This window comes from Fukomys damarensis, unplaced genomic scaffold (genome assembly GCF_012274545.1).
Source record: "Fukomys damarensis isolate Sample0158 unplaced genomic scaffold, DMR_v1.0_HiC HiC_scaffold_23, whole genome shotgun sequence".
NCBI lineage: Eukaryota > Metazoa > Chordata > Mammalia > Rodentia > Bathyergidae > Fukomys > Fukomys damarensis.
In genome coordinates, this window is record NW_022900935.1 from 51,087,314 (window position 1) to 51,107,651 (window position 20,338).

At 45.5% G+C, this 20,338-nt stretch overlaps 1 protein-coding gene across 4 annotated transcripts in view; it reads right to left on the minus strand.

Moving 5' to 3' along the window:
• Pitpnc1 (phosphatidylinositol transfer protein cytoplasmic 1) overlaps window positions 1-20,338 on the minus strand; it is a 229,247-nt gene that overhangs the window by 171,212 nt on the left and 37,697 nt on the right. Inside the window, exon 1 of one of the 4 annotated variants that reach the window (XM_010616793.3) lies at window positions 7,832-7,937. The exons of the other annotated variants lie outside the window; for them this stretch is intronic. Within the exon in view, the coding sequence (XP_010615095.1) occupies window positions 7,832-7,900 (69 nt within the window). The 5' untranslated portion in view covers window positions 7,901-7,937. Of the gene's footprint in view, window positions 1-7,831; window positions 7,938-20,338 lie in introns of those variants that run through there. 4 annotated transcript variants of the gene reach the window in all.

The following is a 20,338-nucleotide window of genomic DNA, read 5'->3' on the forward strand; positions in this document are numbered from 1 at the left end:
AGGGTGGAAACCAGCCTGGGACAGAGTGCCCCATGCTCTCCAGAGCCAGGGGTTCCCCTAGACCGGAACAGTGGAATTCAAGCGCTGAGCTGGCTGTCGACTTGACTGTTCCACAGCCGGCACAAGAGGACCAGGGCTCCCGATCCAGGGGACTAAGGAGCCAGCACAGTGCAGTTTCCAGCAAGACCAGCGCAGCCTTTCTGACTCAGCTCGGGAGACAGCACCCATGGGGCTCACCGGCCTCTTGGACCACTTCAAAAGCTGCATATTTGGTCATGTAGCTAGAGGGCTAAAAATATTTTTCATATAATTTCCATGGAGGAATTCTTGCCCGAAAGAATTTGTCGTTAAATCAGAGGAAATGAGAAGAAAAAATAATGGGAGGAGGGGAACGGCTCCCTCTCGAGCGAGTTTGTCAGTGAGGTGATGTTTTGCAAGTTGTTTCTTTTTTCCAACTCAAGCTGTGCTCCACCGCGGTGCTCCAAAAGCCTGCTCTGTAATTCCAGCAACATTTGCATCTCAGAATTCAATTCCCAGCAACGCTGAAAATTCATTTGTATTTTAGAAGTTCCAAAATTGTACGAAAAAGTAGTAGGACATAATCAAATGAAAGATGGTCAAAAATGAACTCCCACATTCAGAGACATTTCTGTAGTACCTTTCCTGCCTAAGGTGGGGAGACTTCATTCTGTCTCCTGCCCCAGGCAGGAGGCTGGGTGATAAGGCAAATCTTCCTTTGTGCCTTCTTCAATGTATCTTTTTGTTACTCTACAAGCGGGCACTATAGTCTCTCCCCTGATTCCCTTAGCTCATTGAAGGTAGGCTGGCTTTGTGAGTAGCTGTTGAACTTGATGTGTCCATGTTGAGAGACCACCCCGAGGGTCTTAGCAGTCATGTAGCCCCGCCTGCCTTCTACATACCTCTTTTTTAAAGCCACGGTCATACTCTGTAGCCCAGGCTGGTCTCGAACTCATGGACCTCCTGCCTCAGCCTCCCAAATGCTGGGATTCTGTAATCCCTGCACTACCACCCCTGGCTCACAGTACCATTTATGTATGTGTGCATGTATTTGGTTTTTTGAGACAGAGTCTCACTATGTCATTCAGACTGGATTTGACTCACTATATACCCCAGGGTGGCTTCAAACTCGCGGTGATCCTTCTGCCTCAGCCTACCGAGAGCTGGGATAATGGGTCTGTACCACCACGTCCAGCTCACAGTGTCTTTTAAGACCTGATTTTACGTCTTCATAGAAAACTCTGTTACATGTCTTCATATAAAATCCTGTATGTCGTGCCAGGGATTTAGCTCAGCGGTTCGGTGGCCTGCCTTGCAAGCGCAAGGACCCGAGTTCAATCCCCGGTACCAAAAAAATAAAAATAAATTTAAAAAAAATCCTGTATGTCTTCACAAAAAATCCTGTTAATATCAGCATGGCAACACAATAGTTGCTAAATATTTTCTTCCCTTAAGCTGCATCAGCGTCGTATCTGCAGCTGTACTGGTCAGGACTGGCCAGAGATGCTTTGTAACAACGACCCCAAGACCTCTGCTACGGTTTGTCTCCGGAGGGTCCATGTGTTGGAGGCTGAGGGCTCCCTGTGGTACGCTGAGAGGTGGGCGCTTTGAAAGGCGGGGCCTAGTGGGCGGTCCTTATGTGACCAACTGTCAGTCACTTGAGTTCTCTCTGGAATGAGTTGTCAAACAAGCCTGAGCTGAGTCCCACATGCAGACGTGAACACAAGCTCTCACCATTGCTCTGCACCGTGTGTTACAACCGAAAGGGCCCTCACCAGACCTGACCTGATGTAGACTCCGATGCCTGTGAGCAGCTAGCTCTGTGAGCTGGACAAACTTCTTTACATAGCTAACTAGCATTATAGCAAAGGACACTTTCTCCTCTGCCCAGGGTAGCCGGTGTTTATTTCTCGCTAGTGCAAGTCAACAAGGGGTCCTCTGATTTCTGCAGGCCCGCAGGGATTGGGGCTGACAGAGCAGTCACCGTCTCAGACTTTGCTGGATACCACCAGCCAGCAACACCACCAGGGCTTTAGCTCTGGTTTTGTCCACTGACAGGTCTATAAAAGTTATATCAGAGTAAGTCAGGCGTGGTGGCACACGCCTGTAATTCCAGCACTCGGGAGGCTGAGGCAGGAGGATCGCTGTGAGTTCGAGACCAGCCTGAGCTACCTAGTGAGTTCCAGGTCAGTCTCAACTACATAGTGAGACCCTGTCTCAAAAAACAAAACAAAACAAAACAAAAAATTATATCGGATGCAATGGAGTGAGGGCTGCATACATTGTTTACTGGGGAAAAAAAGCTGTTGACAAAAAGCACGTGCCCTACAATCTCACTTTAGCACCACACACGTGGTATATATAAGCCCCTTGTGAAGGTCAGCACCACCAGGATGGGGGTGGTTCCGTTTCATTTGTACCATGTCCCCAGGCATTCAATGAATATATATGCACTACAGAAATAAAATGTTTGCATGGGAAAAATGTCTGGATAGGCAATTGTGTGCGTAAATATATTCAACAATGGTTAACCGAGGGGATCAGGTTAGTGGGTATTTTCTGGTGCGCTTGTATTTTTCCCATTCTGTAAGGAAAGTGCATTGCCTTTGTATTGGGAAGACAACGACGTCTTTCACAATGACAGCTGAGCTGCTTCCTCCGCACACCCATCTTGGATCTTTTGGGAAAACAGCCTTCTGAGATGCAGTTACCTTACCTTCCTCTCCTTTCCAACCCCCGTTCCATGACTTCAAGTTCGGACCCACCATCCCCCACCTCCACAAAGATTTTAGGGCGTCGGGCAAACCAGAAGCAGCTCCTCTCTAGACAGCTGGGGACCCTGGATTTTAATCTAGTCCTTTCTGCCACACTGGCACAATTTCCACACACGTATCGAAGCAGGATATTTAGAAAGACGGCATATCATGTGCCTGCATCCTAAGTTAGACAGCATAAAATTTGAAAGCTGGGAAGGAGAATTAAAACTGGAGCTCTTAAAAGATGCAAATTTATTTCCGAGACTCGAGATGGAGGTTCCAACAGCTGTGCCATTCATCTTTCCAGCGATGGGTTAAGGATATTTAAAATTCACAGTCAGCAGCCCAGCCTCTTTGATTCCCAGAAATTGGTGAGCTCTAATGCCTGCTCAGCCCTGGAAGAGGCTCTTTAAGACATGCTGCTATGTGTATCCCCCATCTGTGGGGAATATGTCCATGAATCCCCAGTGAATGCCTGAAACTGGATAGTACTAAATTCTATCTACACCGTGTTTTTTCTACACATGCACACCAATGATACAATGGATTAATCAGGCACCAAAAGACCATAACCGTAATAATAAAATAGTACAATTATAATAATATATTCGTTATTTAAAGCTTACTAATTGTTTACTTCTGGAATTTTCTGTTTTGTGTTTTCAGACTGCACTGAGCGGTAACTACAGCCATGGCTATGGATGGGTGAGCGTATTCGGCAGTGAAAACCACCACACACACAGGCTCGGGGACACACTGCACCAGGTGCTGAGGGGAAGGGGCCTGGCACGCAGAGCCAGGCAATGTGAGGTGTTAGCCATTTAACGATGTGTGGAGGGTGTAAAACCTGTCTGCGGGGTTGGAAGTCAGGACAGTGGTTTGGGAAACAAGAGTGGCTCTCGTGGTGGTTTCTGGGGTGTTGGTAGCATTGTGTCTCCTGACCTGGGTGGGATTACTGTATTCGTTTCTATACCAAACACTCAATTACCACAAATGTGGTGGACTAATGCAATAGAAATTTACTCTCTTAAAGTTCTAGAAGCCGAAAGTCAGAAATTAAGGTGTCAGCAGGTCCATCGTCCTCGATCCACTTCCTGCTTCCTCCAGCTTCTGGGGCCTCCTGAGTTCCAGGGGCTGCTGAAGTCACCTTGCTCCCTTGGTCTTCTCTGCGTGTCTGTCTATTCGTCGAGTGGTAAGGACACCTATCATTAGACTTAGGGCCCCCCAGGTGGTCCAGGATGATCTCATCTTCGGTTTTTTGAAATATGTCTGCAAAGCCCTCCTTCCAAATAAGATGATACTGGCTGCTTTGGGGAGGGTCTGTTCTGGGGGCCGCTATTCAACCATCCACAGCTGCCTGCGTGTGAAATCTACCCACAATACACATACATATATTGCTCACTGTTATGTTACAGGTCAGGAAGGAAATTTGTTTGGTTGGTCAGTTGTGGTACTAGAGATTGAATCCAGAGCCTTTGCACTAAACTATATCCCAACCCTTCTTTTGTTTATTTATGTTTATTTTATTTTATGAGACAGGGTCTCACTAAGTCACTAAATTGCCCAGGGTGGATTTGAACTTGTGATCCTCCTGCCTCAGCCTCTCTGAGTGCTGGGATTACAGATATGCACCACTACACCCAAATAGTAAGGAACGTTTTACAGATCATTTTATAACTTCTCAGAAATACACTTGTTATTCTCCATGAGGCACACATCTAATAAAAAAAGGACTACTATTCTAGTCATTTCATTGGCATGCAGCCGGCAGAGTTTTTGGCTTCTCACAATATCTCACCCCATCTCTGATCTTACTAGAATGTACCAAAACCTCACAGCTACTTAACACATAGCTTTTCTTATCTGACTTCCCTGCTACCCAAAGAACTGAAATCCTTGAACAAATGACAAACCAGAGAGCATCCGGCTGGGCTCAGCTCCGAGAACCAGGCTGTAATTTTTGACAGATGTTAGTGAACTTGGGGGTTCCTGGTGTGAGCAGTCGAAGTCTCCTCTAAGCCCAGACGGCAAGGGGGCGGCCTGTGCCCAGCGCTCAGATGACCCAGGGCACATTTCTTAACCAACCGCCCAGCGTGACTCACGCCGGCTCCCACATCTGGCAGATCTGGGTTGCATCACGGTCCTTGGCGTCCTGTGGGTTCCTGGGAACGCACTGCCCAGAGTCCTGCGCCCCAGCTGCAGCGCTGGCCGCGTTCACACGGCTGCCTGCGTCACCGGCGGCCACACGCGAGGGCCTGGCTCGGGCTCCGGGTCCCAGAGCGGAGCCTGTCGGGCGGAGGCGCCTCCCTCTTGCTTTCCCTAGGGCCTAGCAAGTCACCGCGGAAGTGAAATGCCGTGCCCGGGGCAAGACTGCATTCTCTGGTTTTCTACACCTAGTCCTCCTGGTACTCTGACCCAACCGCAGTAACTCTGTTAATCAGGAGGTGCACCATTCGCATTCCTCAAAGAGTACCAGAGGAGGAGGGACGTGTAAAGTCTGAAGGAGTTCCCGCTCAAGGAGGGCAGGGCAGTGCACAGCGGTTACAGTTTTCCTGGTGACGAAGGCCTGGGCCCCACTGGAACCAGACACCTGCTGTGCTCACTCCCCTGACAATCTCTCCCCACCTCCCTGGCTGCGTATTTCTCCTTCTTATTAACTCCTTCATGATCTTTTTATTTTATTTTGTACTTTGTATTTTTATTTTTTGCATCAGGCACATACACCTTACAGGGAACCCTTAGGAACAAACAGCAGTGAGGCTGGGGTTGTTTTTTTTCATTGAGTTTATTGGTACATTTTAGGTATACAGTACAGTTAGATTCATCATGGGGCTCTTGTACCTTTACATGACAGGTCTTGGTTCTCATTTTTTCCCCATACCCCTGTCCCCCCTTCACCCCTTCCACCCTCTGCTATTTACAAAGACTTTGTTTCCTTTTTTTTTCTTTTCTCATATTTTTTTCTTTTCCCTTCCCCTACCCTTCCCACTTCCCCTACTCCTTTAGCCCTTTTCTTCCTATTTCACAGTATCACTCATATAATTTGGATCTCATTTACACTTTTAGTTTTTCACACCAGAGAAACTAATTGGTATTTACACGTGTGTCTTATTCATTTCACTTAAGAGTATGGCCTCAATATGTATCTATTTTCCTATGGATGTCTCTAGTTTCTCATTCTTTATGGCTGAGTAGTACTCCATTTTATAGAAAAACCACATCTTCTTTATCCAGTCTCCAGTTGATGGGCAATTGGGCTGTTTCCAAGCTTTAGCTATTACAAACCGTGCTGCTATAAACATGGGTGCACATATATCACTGTGGTATGATTCTTTTCATTCTTTTGGAAAGATACCCAGCAGAGGGATGGCTGGATCAAATGGAACCTCTAGTCTCAGCTCTTTGAGGTATCTCCGTATTGATTTCCAAAGTGGTTGCACCAGTCTGCACTCCCACCAACAATGGAGAAGGGTTCCTTTCTCCCCCAACCCTGCCAAGTTTGTTCTCGGTTGATTTCTTGATAGCAGCCATTCTTTCTGCGGTTAGGTGGAATCTCAGTGTTGTTTTCATCTGTATCTCTCGAATGACCAGTGATGTTGAACATTTTTTCATATATTTATTTGCTGCTTTTACTTCTTTGTCTGAGAAATGTCTGTTCATTTCAGATGCCCATTTCTGAATCGGGTCTTTACATTTGGGGGCCTGATATTTTTGAGTTCTTTATATGTTCTAGATAATAGTCCTTTGTCCGAGGAGCAGCTGGTAAAAGTATTTTCCCACATTGTAAGTTGTCTCTTAGCTCTGTTGGTGGTTTCTTTTGCAGTGCAGAAGCTTTTTAATAAGATGAGATCCCATTTGTTGATTCTTTGTGCTAGTTCCCGGGCTAAGATCTTTATTTTATAACCTTTTATTTCCAGGTCAGAACTGCCCTGCTTCTGGTGCACCCAAGACTTCCCGTAGCACCCCAGGGGGCTTCTTATCCACATCCCATTAACACCGGAAGCTGGAAGGGGATGATGCCCCTCTCAGTCCCCACCAGAGCCACCTGTTCATTCACACAGTCACAGGGTATAAGAGCCAGGGGACATTTTAAAACTATCATTCATTTCATTCTTCTAACTGGTTTGCTGATATGTGTTTTAATTTTAGAGCCAGGATTTAAAAAAAATTTTTTTTAAACCTAAGATCCTGACAAGTGAAGACATCCATCATCCTTAGTTAAGATAATAATATACACAATAGTGGAACACAGGTCTTCAAGTTTGCAGTTCCAAATGACATCATGCAATGTTTTTTTTCAAAAAACTAAACCGGATGTGAGCTGGGCATAGTGGCTCACACCTGTAATCCCAGCACTCAGGAGGAGGATCGCTGTAAGTTCAAGGCCAGCGTGGGCTACATAAAGAGTCCAAGGCCAGCCTGAATTACAGGGTGAGACCCTGTCTCAAAAAGCCAAAAGCAAAACCAATAAACAAATAACAGCAGCAACAACTCAGGATGGGGGTAGGGTTGCTCAGGGTAAAACCAACCAAAAAAGCCTATTTACAAGTCTTTTTTGCTTTTGTTTTTGTACTGTGGATTGAAGCCACGGCCTTTGCTCTGAGTTACATCCTTGAGCTTGAGCTTTATTCTTTTTGGAGATAGGGTCTTTCTGAGTCCCTAAATTGCTCATGCTGGCCACAAACTTCTGATCCTCCTGGACTCAACCTCCCAGAGTGCTGAAATTATACGTGTGTGCCACCATGCCTGGCTATTTCTAAGTCTTTACAATTACCTATAAAATGTATAGGCATGTTCTAAAGAAATAAGCAGAAAGAAAGAGACAGAGAAAATATTCTGGTCCAGTCATTCACCTTGGTAATGGGACCCAGGTAAATACACATAAGATTTACTTGAAGACTTCCCCAAATTTCCTATACCCAAGGCAGGCCTCAAACAAATTCAGTCAGAATTTTTTGTTTCAGTCTTGCTATGTAGCCCAGGATGGCCTAGGACTCATGGTGATCCTCTTGGTTCAGCCTCCCGAGCACTGAAATTACAAGTTTGCATTACCACACCTGGCTTAAATCAAAATTTCTAGGGGTGAGGTCATCAACGAGCAACCAGGTGATTCTCATGTGAAGCATCACTGATTTCTGAGTTTAGCTACAATAGTCTTGTAGTGTAGCTCCAAACTGTAGTCTGCAAAAAAAAAAAAAAAAAAAGGAAAGGTAGGAGTCCCTTATATGACTGCACCTTCAGTTTATTCTGTCAAACTCTATGCGTGTCATGGGGAAAATCAGAGGTAAGGTCAAGCTAAGAAGTTCTGTGTGGGTGAACTTGGCTCAGTCATGGCCTCCCTTTCCCACTAGGCTCGTGAGTAACAAGGCCCACGGGCCACAGCCAGAGGGAAGGAGGCAGAACTTGCAATCTCATCTCACACTCTCAAGATTCTCATGATAATCTTTTTTTTTTTGGTACCAGGGATCCAACTCAGGCCCTATGCACTTGCGAGGCAGGCGCGGGAACCACTGAGCTAAATCCCCAGCCCTCAGGATACTCTTCTTAAACAACGACGACGAAAACAACAACAACAACAACAACAACAACAACAACAACAAAAAACTCTTGCTATGCGATCCAACAATTCCAATTCGGAGCAGATACCCCAAAGAAGAGAAACTCAGACTCGGACATTCAATAACCAAAAGGAGGCAATCTGAGTGTCCACCGAGGACGAATGGATAAACAACATGTGGCAAACTAGAAAAGGGAATTCTTATTCAGGCTTAACAAGGAATGAAATTCTGACACATGCTGGCATGTGGATAAACCTTACGGACACGATGCTAAGTGAAGTAAGCCAGAACAAGGGAGAGACTCTGAATGATTCTGAGAAGAGGAGGTCCCTAGGGTAGAGGCCCTAGGTGGTTATTGTTTAATGGGTACAGTTGCCGTTTGGGAAGACAGAAATTACTCTCTGGATGGATGGTTCTGGTTACAGAACATCAATATGAATATCCTTAATGCCAATGAACTCTGCGCTTCAGAGTGGTTCAGATGGAAAATTTTATTTAAAATTTTTTAATGGTTAAGGTGGTTATTAGAATTTTTTTAACTTCAACTTCAAAAATTGAACAAGAAATAGGGCTCATGCGTGGCTGTCTGTCACTCAAGTTCCCTCGGGTATTGGTGAAGATGACTGAGGACAAAGTCCCCAAGGCAGATGTGTCACCTGTGAAATCGCAAGGCCTGATGTCTGTGCCTGACACAGCCTGGCCAGTGGAATCTACTTGGCAGGACTGGCTGGCATGAGAAAGACTTAGGGAGCCAGAGCCTTGCCACTCCCTGGGGTGTGCAGAAGGCTGGCTGGCAGACCTCTGCGTTCACAGCACGCAGCGCAAGGTGAATTCCACAGTGCTCCAGGCCCGGCATGAGTCAACTGATGCTCAGTTCCCAAACAACTTTATCACAGAGTCCTCTTGCAGTTCCCCAGGGAAGTAATGCCACTTATTTATTAGGTTAGAAATCTCTGGTTTTCTCTTTAATGGGTTGACCCAACTATATTTTTGAAAGAGGGGCTTATCTTTCATCTTTTCTTTCCTTTTTGCTTAGTATCTTAGATGCTAAGAAAAACCTCAGCAAGGAGAAAATCCTGCCTGCAGTGGCCCTTTGGAGCTGCTCGGTAATCCAGGCCTTTCAAGGGAGTAAGCTTTCTCCTTCACTGAGGAGCCCAGGCCCAGGCATCAGAACTCTGGCCAGGCATCTAAATAAACTCGTCACGTTCCTCTGGCCTCAGACTGGTGGCCCCGGAGCAGGGCTCACACTTGGCCTAGAAAGTCTGTCCTGATGATTCACCGTGAAGTCCCAAGTTTGGCAGCTGGAAACATTTAAACTCCTCTTTCCAGAGTTTGCAAATTAACAGTTCTGCCAGGAGTCGATTTTTCACCAGGAGTTGGATGAAGTGCCTCTCGCTAGGGCATCCTGTTGAGCTCAGATGGACCCGGAAATACTCACTTGTTTTTCTTGACATCATTTTGCAAAATAAAAAGTGTTTTTGAAACCTGAGCAATGACAGAAAAGGGAAATGGTTTTTGTCCATGGTGATTGAGGGGGATCTAACTTAAAGGGTGTGATTCTTTTTGTGATAAAGTTCTAACAAGTACTTATATCTTAGGCTTTCTTTTCTTTTCTTTTTTCTTGGTACCAGGGATAGAACTCAGGGCCTGGCACTTGGGAGGCAGGCGGCGGCACCACTGAGTTAAATCCCGGAGGTTTTCTTTCTTAGATAGCTATTAAGAATGAGTTTTACAATATTTTCCAACATGGAATATGAGAAGTCTGAGAAGACTGCCTGCAGGGTAGGAGGGAAGGCTGGCTCCTAATTCCCCACCCCATCACTCCAAATGCTTAGACACAGTTCAGTCAACTGTACTCCGCATTATGCATCTGGGTTCAAAACATACCCTTCCTTCCTCCTCCCAGCCGTGTGCTTGCCCGTTCTGCTTATCCTTGGTTAGAAAGGAGAAGACCCAGGGCTGAAGATGTGGCTTAGTGGTAGAGGGCTTACCTAGCATGTGCGATGTCCTGGGTTCAATCCCCAGTACTGCAGGGAGGGGACACCATTGCTTACGATGACTACTCACGCTTCATGATTTCTGCAAAGTCCCGGAACCATGAGATGGGCCGCAGGATATGCAGCCAGCAGTATTCCAGCAGGATACTGGTACCACCCCAGATCACTGTCATCTCCTATCTGGACTTTGCAGCCAGACACAAGCTTTGCAAAACTACACAAAGACTTGCTGTGGGAGCAGGAAAGAATGGTATATTTTTCTACCATTATTCATTAAAGGCATGCTAAGCATCATATGCCATATATCAGCCTATTCCTTTCTTTGCCCAGAGGACAGAATTCAGCTCATAAAATAAACACTATCACCAATATATACTGACTGTTCATTATAGATATAGCCCAAGACTAAGATAATCTACTATATTCCAACACACTGCCAGGACACTCAGAACATTTTTTGGCACATTCAAACGGCAGCACGACCATAAATTATGTAAAAGAAGAATTTTCTTAGTACATTTCAGAAAAAATACAATAAAAACCAGTAGCAACAGAAGTTGGTGCTTAACTACCTTCATAGGTAGTTTCGGTTTCATCAGTTGCAACTTTCGATATTTTATTTGATGCAAGCCGGAAGCATCACTAAAAGAATAATTGTAACACCGCTCCTACCTTCAATGAGAGCGGTTACATTTTTATGACAGAGTAACATTTCCACGTCCATTCCTTAATACACAAGTTATTAAATCCCACAGTCCCTTAATCCACGTTGCAGACTAATCTAATGCATTCAAGCCATCCTCCAAAAGCCATCCTTTGGCTCCTGGTTCACACTGTACGACAGCAGTTGCTTTTCTTTTTCTTTTCCTAAGAAGTCATCTTTTCCCTCTTGACATCTGAAGAGCCATCTTTAATAATATTTCCCTGTAACGCCAGTGTCCTTCTCCTCCTGACGTTCCAGGCCGACTTGGCACGTCAGTTCTTCTCCACTACTACGCCCACCGGCAGGCCTGAACAGCTATCGGACGCCAGTCTAGCCCACAGTCCGGCAGATATCCTATTAGAAAATCCACAAATCCAGATGAAAGTGTAAGCAGCTATGATTTCCAGCACGCTCCGCATGCTTCCCACTACGCCTAGGACAAACAGTCCCACGGGTGTGGTGACCACCAGGAAAAGGACCCATCAGATACGTAATGAGACACACAGCCAAGTGGCTAGGAACGAACACCCTACGATACACTGTTCGGGTTAGAATCTTGGCTCTGCCACCCCTCACCAGGTAAGTCGCCCAGCCTCTCTGTCTTCTACTTCCTTTATTTGTAAGGTAGGGACACTAACGATAACCACCTTTTTTGGTAAAATGGCCAAGAGTCAAAAGAAGCTCTGGTATTTAAGGGTGACATTCAACTCTGCGGTCTTCCTCCACTTCTCAAGTTCCCCTATTTTCTCTCCCCTGTTTCTTCAGGTTATTGGATGAATATTTTTATAGATCCAGGCTAACTGGCAAAGTGAGAGCCAGCATGTTCTAAATAAATTAGGGCTCCACTGCCTTAACTATTTTTCAGAACAAGGTCAAATGTAAATTAACAACGACAGCAACCCCAAGAGAACTATATCAGCTTATCTGGTGACTGCAGTAAAGATGAGATGTGATGTCAAGACAGCTCGGTCCCAGTTTAGAACAACAGAACATTTCAACAGGCTTATGCTTTTAATCTGGGAATTAAGAAAAAAGAAGTTATCTACAAAAGACGGCAAGCTTAACAGAATCTAATGAGGCAAAGTTAGAGCAGGAATCACCCACAGCTCTCTGAGTGGAGTATCATTCCCAACACAAAGGCAAGAAAACGATTAGCAGGGATAATGAAACAATAGCTACCATGTGTTAACCAACTGTGCTGGCTGTATCATAGAACTTCTTATCCTTTGGTGACAACTAGAGCCACTTTTCAAAAATTAACATCTATATGGTTTTCAAATTTAAAAGAAAAGAAAACGAAACAAAACAAATCATAGTATGAATTCCCAAGACTTGTTAGCTACCAAGCCAGGCCTTCAATGCAAGCTTACAGACAGATGGGCAGACAGATTTATAGTCCTTGAAATCAATAAACCTACAAGTCATAAAACATCTCCAAAATTTTTGTAATTATTAAACCAGAATGAACGATGTCCTCAAAGTGGCAATTCATCCTCGATGAACTCAACAGAGCTGAAAAACCTGGTGCGAGGCAAAAGGTAGGCAAAATTTAATCCAATTATGAAAAAGAGCATACAGGATAAGAAACAGTGGGATTTCACTTCTTAGCATTTTGAGGAATAGTTGGCAAAAATTCCTTTATCTATAGATGTTTGGGCTATTAAACTTCCTACAGAACTGGCTGCAAATCCCATTTCTGCCTGAAGTGGGTTTATGATGAATATAAATCAAGAGATGCCTCTCATCTTCCCTGCAGATGTTCAGCAGGCAAAACATCCAGAGAGGAGTGGGCTGTCACTTATACTTCACCCCAGCCTGAAGCCCTCACACCTATGGCACAGCAGGCACCAGCCAAGGGCATGGGGCCAGGAGACCAGAGAACAGAAGTCCGAGCCACAAGTCTTAATTTGGCCACAGGTGAACTCTGGGACTCTAACGGGTGACCTGACCTCTCCTCGTCTCAGTTCCTCACCTGCAAGATGCAACAACTACCATAGATCACTCTAATTTTAATGTCGTTCCCAGCTGTAGAAATCGTCATTTCTAGAATAAGCACAATTTACGAAACAGCGGTTTTCAAATCCATGTTTCATTTGCAATAATTCTTGACACCTGGGGCTCCCCAAACCTGACTTTCCTGAAAGGATCACAAAAGCACCAAATGATTCTTGATGTTTCTCTTCAAATATTTTATAGCATCTCGAGGAATAGTAGGGAGACACCATATAAAGGATGTATAGACCACTATGTTGGTCACCCCCCGCCCAGGGATCAAACTCAGGACCTTGTGCTTACAAGGCAGGCTTGGTGCCACCGAGCTAAATCCCCAGCCCTAAACCACTATGTTTTAAGGGACAACATCCCAGGTGGGTTAAAGAGACCAAATTCCACCTCTTGATTTTCAAAAGGTTTATGCATAAAACCAGAAAAAAACTTTCAGTTTTATTAACATAAACTTCACAGAGCTGAAAAGTCTGATGCAAGGCAAAAGATATACAAAATTTAACCCAATTGTGCAGATAATGTATTGTCTAATTATTAACAATACACTGAAGTTAGTTAAATTCCTGTCTGAGAGAAATAAATCTCTTTAACATATTTTAGCTTTGCTGTCAAAATAAGTACAGAAATAGGGCCGGGGATTTAGCTCAGTGGCACCTGAGTTTGATCCCTGGTAGCAATAATAGTAATCATCATAATCATAACTCTAGAAATAAATGCCTGTCCTGAGATGACTGGATTAAAACACTGTAAAGCCATGCTTATACATTTTAATTTAAAAGATAGTCCTTACATTATGAAGTCAAGAGCTTCCTTTAAATCTTAGCTCTCTAGCCAGGCATGATGGTTCACACCTGTAATCCCAGCACTTGGGAGGCTGAGGCAGGAGGATCGCTGTAAATTCAAGGCCAGCCTGGGCTACACACTGAGTGAAAGGCCAGCCTGAACTAAATAGTGAAACCCTGTCTCAAAAAACAAAAAAGAAAACAACAACAACAGCAACAACAACAATAAAACCTTAGCTCTTTCAAGATACTTTGTATTAAATATCACTACATATTAAACAAATAATGACAGTAAATAGAAACAAAATGAAAATCAGCAAGAGCTTAAAACTGTTTGGTCAGTAGGCAAATATGATTCAGTTCCTGTATAGTGTAATGGGCAGTCATCGCTACCCCAAAATGCCACAAAACACAAGGAGTTTCACTTCTTCCAAAAGTACAAATAAGCCTGTAGTCCAGGACCTTCGGCAACTTTCTCCATGTCCTTCTGTCTGCTCTCCTGGTCCTTGGCATTTGTCAACCAGATTTTCCCTCCCTGGAAGAGCAGTTCCCACACTGTGTGCTTCACCCCTACAAGAAATGCCCCCGGAAGACATCTATCCTATAACTCTAGTGCCTTAAGTGTTTGTATTATTTTTATCATACAGGTGACACTGTTAGCAGAGTCTGAAGATGGCCCAACAGAATTCATGTTCTTCTTCTTTCCTAGCTGAGTCACACAGATGTCCTCCTGGGGCTTTGTTCCCACCCGGCAGTGCCACTGGCAGTGAGGACAAGCCACGGGGCTGTGTCCCTGCCGAGGGACAGGAGCAGAAGCGATACGGGCCACTTGGGGACCAGGGCCTTGAGGTGATAAATATGCCTCTCCCGCGGCCTCTCTCCCTTCTCAGGACAGCTGCAGCCCCCCTCAGCTCTGCCTCAGCCATCTAGAGGCTGAGAAGACCCCAGTGAATGGAGAAGCCACAGGCGAGAGAAACCTGAACCTGGGCCCGCACAAATCCAGATGGAGCAGAGCCACTGGCCCACCTAAAACACCTCCCTCATTCAGTTAAATGCGAGAGACTCCTTTCTTCAAATCACAGTACTGCTGGGTGTCTTGCTCAGCAGCTTGACCTTTTACTATGACTAACACATGCATATTTACAGGGCAGAAGATGAGAAAATATGTGAAGCAGAAGAAAAGGCACCCTTGGTCCTACATCCCTAAATAACTAATATGAATATTTTGTGTTAGTTCCTTCTCGACTTTTCTCAAGCTTACAGAAAGCCACATAAACATTTTTTTCTCCAGAAATGAAATCATGCTAGATTATAACCTCTTTTATTTAATATCACCTTCTATTTAATGTTGTTACTTTTCCAAATAAAAAAATATGTCTCGTTTCATGGCTGTATAGTATTCCATTGCTTGGATCTACCAGAATTTATTAAACTAATTTTTCCTTGTTGGGCTTTAGGGTTTTTTTTCCATTTTTAAAAATTCTGTCATGAACAACACCGCAAAGACAACTCATGTACACAAACTTTAAGATATGTGAGGGCTGGGGATTTAGCTTAGTGGTGCCACTGCCTGCCTCACCAGGGCAGGGTCCTGAGTTCGACCCCTGGTACAAAAAAAAAAATTCTGGAAATGTCTTTCCTTCTAGGTCTCTAGTCTCTTTTCGTGGGGAGTTGTTTATATATTTTGAATATGTCCTTGCACACAAAGCTGTCCTCTCTTTCTGGCTCTTTTCGCATGAAGTCATGTCTGAGAGCTACCTACAACGCTGCATCGATTACTTGCACTTCTGGAGCAATTCCCATTTCTATTCATCATTCATAGACAACCTGGAAACCAAACAAGATTCCAGCTTGTCAGTAATACGATGAATAAATGACCGCCGAGGCACTGGTTTGGGGTTTTGCTGTCGTTGTCGTTGTTTTAACGCTGGGGTTTGAACCCACGTCCTCACACAGGCTGGGCAAGTGCTTTACCACTGGTAGCACCCACAGCCCCAGTCTTGGATACTAACAAGCGCTGAAAGGGAAGATGCAGGAGACCCTGTTGCCTGCTGACAAACCTTGATCTACATCTGTGTTGCCAATTACTTGTTGAACAAACCTGTTACTTTTTTGGAAATAATAAATAATTCAGGGAAAGTCATTCTGAGTCCTCTGACATCTGTTGCTTGTATGACTCTGAATTATTCATCAGTGAGCATCAACAGTATTAATTAAAGAAAAGTACTGAGGCAAACCATTGAAAAAGAAATGAAGTGCAGAAGAAAACGCCTTCACTCAAAGCGTGCTTCTCACGTCATTGACAAATATCTCAAGGAACGCGCCAGTCCTGGGCAGCTGAAGGGACCATACAATCGGAGAGCAGGAGGCAGGGCATAAGGATGAGCATTCCTCCATGTTTCCCTTTCCAAATGAAAGGGTCATGATCTTTGATTCGGTCTCTTTCAGTGTCCTGCTGTCTTGTCCTTAGCTCAGATGCGAGTCACAGTACTCAAGGAGGCAGAAAGGTCTCCAAACGGAGGTTCAAGAGAAGCACGAGAGTATCAGGAATCAAATCCTCTTCTGCTCTTTTGTAAACTGATGGAAGGGCCACCCGTTTCCCCATTAAGGATGGTTCCCCATTAAGGATGGGTCGCTTAGTGTAGCTAACAACTTGTTTCCATGACGACTCTGACGCATCCTGTTGATGAACCTGTTCTTATGGTAAAGAGCGAAAAAGAGAAAAATATTACAGCCTGGTCCCTGGTCCACATGGATGGCCATTGGCAAGACGTTTAATTCTTCCCCTCTCGGGTATGGGCGCCGTGGGAGGCAGCCCGTGCAGTAACACCTTGGCTTGTGGAAGGGGCCTGCTGATTACGTGAATGTGCATGGAAGGTGTGAACAGGAGGAAATGTGCTAAGGAATTTACAAAGCACTGTTGGTAAACAAACGCCTGGAGAGCTGGAGAGCTGGGGCCAGGCTGTGTCTTGGTATCTCCGGCTAGCAGAGAATGAGACTCTCACAAAAGTATGTTGGGAAGCAGCAAGCTAAATGGGGAAGGTGGTCTAGCCCAGAGATTTTGTTTTCAGAGAAACTTGTTTCTCTGTGTGGCTCTGATAAATAGCTCTGGTCGCTTAACACCAAGGTAACCAAGGCCTTCTCCCTCCACATGGAGCTACCAACTGTGAGGGGCAGGTTGCTGTGGGCAACAGAGGAGAAATACGGGGGATGGGAGAGGAGCACTGCGAAAAGAGACTGAAGAAAGGCCAGTCTGGGGTCCTTTCAAACTCTCTGAATTCCCAGGAATGACAGCACTGGCAAGGTCTTTGGACCATGGCTTCCAATGAAAGGCCTCTGTGCATATAATCAGCACTGCAGTCTCTCCAGGTGGGGTCCTCAGAGACCTCCCAACACTTCCAGAAGAAAGGGGGCCACAGAAACCCTTTCCCCGGTGCCATCCTTTCAGGGGATCTCACCAGTGGGGACAAGCCTCCCTTGTTTGTCAAAGTTTTGCTTGTTTTCCTTTGGGGAGGAAGTTTGGAAGCCGTTGCAGGAGGTGGTGGAGGGGAGCTTAGAGAAAGGGAGAAACAGAAACGGAAACGAATCTGCCCCTCTCCAGAGGTCCTCCATCAAAGGGGGCTTGTTGGAAACAATAGAGAAGGAGTGGAAAAGAAGCCAAGGCCCAGGGCATTCTCAAAAAGACTGAACAGGGACCGCTGTGTCTCATTTAGGCACTGCCCAAACTTAACTTAGGTTTCGAAAAGATCTGACTGACTGGCCCTCGTAGTAGCAACAGATGGCTAAGACATGAACTAGGGGCTGGGGGTGTGGTTCACTGGCAGAGCACTTGGATGGCATGAGTGAGACCCTGGGTTCAAGCCCCGGCACCAAAATCAATCAATCAATCAATTAAATTCTTAAAAAGAGACAATCTACAAAGCCTCCTTGAGAAAGATAACGGATGGCCTTTACGGAAGAACAGGGCGTCCTCCTGCTGAAGGGCCCCCGACTAAAGCCAAGTCCAGCTGGGATGAAGCCTCCTATAGTGCCAACACCTCCCACATACCCACCTGGCCTTAATTTCACTCAAAAATTCAAAAACAAACATTTACTGAGTACTTTCTATTCAGGGAAGAAAAACGTTCCTGCCTCTCAATTTTCCAGTATAAGCAACTGCTGGACTAGAAGCAAAGCAGGAGTCTCGGAAGCCAAGCAAAAGTGAATGCCCTGGGTTAACCCGACACTGACCACCATCTCTCTCACCAGGATGGCCCCAGCGGCAGCACACAGCCCTGGATTTGGTGTCTACACCATGAAGTACCCAGAAACTGAGGCCAAGAAACACTCGACTTTGCTAGCAATGAGTGAGATCTTAGAGGGATGAGGGGAGCTGAGTTCTCTTCAGTCAGAGGCATGAAGAACTCTCAAGGAAGTGGGAGGCCTCAGGCCCTGGATGCAGGTCGTCCCAGCCAGGCCAGCATGCCATCTACAAAGGGTAAAATAAAATGCAAGCCCGCGTCTCCATCAAAGATGGGCAGCTCCGCGAGCCTGATGTCGGAGGCGGTACCTGTGTTTCAGACTTCACCATGCAAAAGCATCATCTGAGACTCTTACTGCGGTGCAGACTCAGATCCAGAAAGTCTAGGGAGGAGCCTGAGACCCCGCACAGATGACAAGCTCCCAGAGGAAGCTGATCCTGCGTCTGTTGCACGGATTCCCCCTTGACAGTGCTGGTCTCTCAGAGATTTTGAAAGGACCCCAAACCTGGCTTGTACCTCTCATTATCAATCACATTTATAGACCTATAAAACTTAGTCTCTGGGAATCTGTTTTGTCATCAAAAAGCACAGAATACAATGGCCTCAGTGAATTGGTATAGAAATAAATTGTCCTGAACTTGAAAAAGCACTTGAAGATAGACCGCAATAGTTATTTTGCACACCTGTTGTCTTAGTTTCTTTGATGAGAGTGAGGAGTTATTTTGTTCCAATACTCAAATTCCATAAATAATGACTGTATGCTAACTCTATGAAAGACACTGTTTTTGTGTGTCTTTTTTTGTTTTGTTTTGTTTAGAGAGCTGTCTGTTGCTCCGTTAACTTCCCAAAGCCCAATTCCTTAACTGCCAATTGATTCCTAATGGATTTTAGGTCCTACTGGGTATCCCAGTGAGTACCTTGAGAAATTCTCCTAAAATTATTTGTTTTAGATTCCTGGCACCATCTGACTTCTGATAAGGACCAACAAAGCAAACCCACACCCTAGTCCCTTCCACTCCTCCCCAGTCCTGACAATCCTAGCCTCCCCAAGTGGAAAAAAGGTTCTCAATTGCCAGCTTACACCTCTGTAATCAACAAAGCCCCCAAGTAGCAAAAGGCATCAGTTCTGCCAGTCGCCGACAGGTGGCACCGGTGGCCACACAGGGCACATCAGCCTGAGCCTCGGCCTTGTTCCTGAGTCTGTCACCTTTGCTAAGTTTGAAATAGCAATGTCTGGTAAAACTCAGTGAAGGAGAAAAAAAACGAGGCCAAAATGCACCTTTGAATAGTAAAGTGAGCGCTGAGAAAGGAGTGAAGTCCCCAGGCGTCCCCGCAGCTGTCTTAGGGAACAACTTTACCAGCAACCAATTCCCACCCAGCCCAGTAGGCATCGTGTTGGATTTAGAACAAGTGGGCTTTCAGAAACTAACCTGTGAGAAGAGCTTCTGTGTCCCCGACTGTCATAACAACCAAGTTGCCTCTAGCAGCCCACACAGAAACCACAGAGAAAGCAAAACAACCTTCCACCATGAAGCTAGGATATAAACACGGCAACGCTTTTAAAAACCATTTTAGACTTTCAGCAAACCTGAACCCCATTTCCTCTTTATTCACCTGGCTTGCGTGCTAAGAGAACCACCAGTGTGCCCAGTAAGTGAGGCCTCCCTCTACCAACGGCGGCGGCGTGCAGGGCTCAGGGGGAGGAGCTTAGCCCCCACTACAGCAGAGTAACATGCGAAGGTCATGGTCTCAATGTTCAAAGGTAATGGTCAAGGACCTTTTGGATTGCCAGGATTGCGTATATCATCCCAGACCAATGGTTCTCAGGCGAGGTGATTTAGCTCCTCAGGGGACATTGACCAGGCCTGGAGACACTGTGGTGGGCACTGCTGGGGGGACAGGAGAGGTGCTCCTTGCACCTATAGCCAGAGGCCAGAGATGCCATTAAATACCCTCCACACAATTGCCCCTCATCGCAATTAATTATCTGGCCAAAATGTCAATAGTGCTGGCATCCAGAAACCCTACTCCAGGGGCCAAGAATTTTGTCCAGTAAAATTAAAATTCCCCCGAGTCAATTTCCCTTTGCTGTTTCAGGAAACACCTTGAAGGAGAAGACAAAAGCTAATTAATGGGAGAGCCTTCAAATTCTCGACATCCAAACTGACCTTCCCAAGCTTTCCCCCACCACTCTGCCCCAGAATCTAAACTCTCCCTCTCCACCTCCCCTTACATGACACAGAGAGGCCGTTTTCCTATTTTTAAAACACCTCCCAACC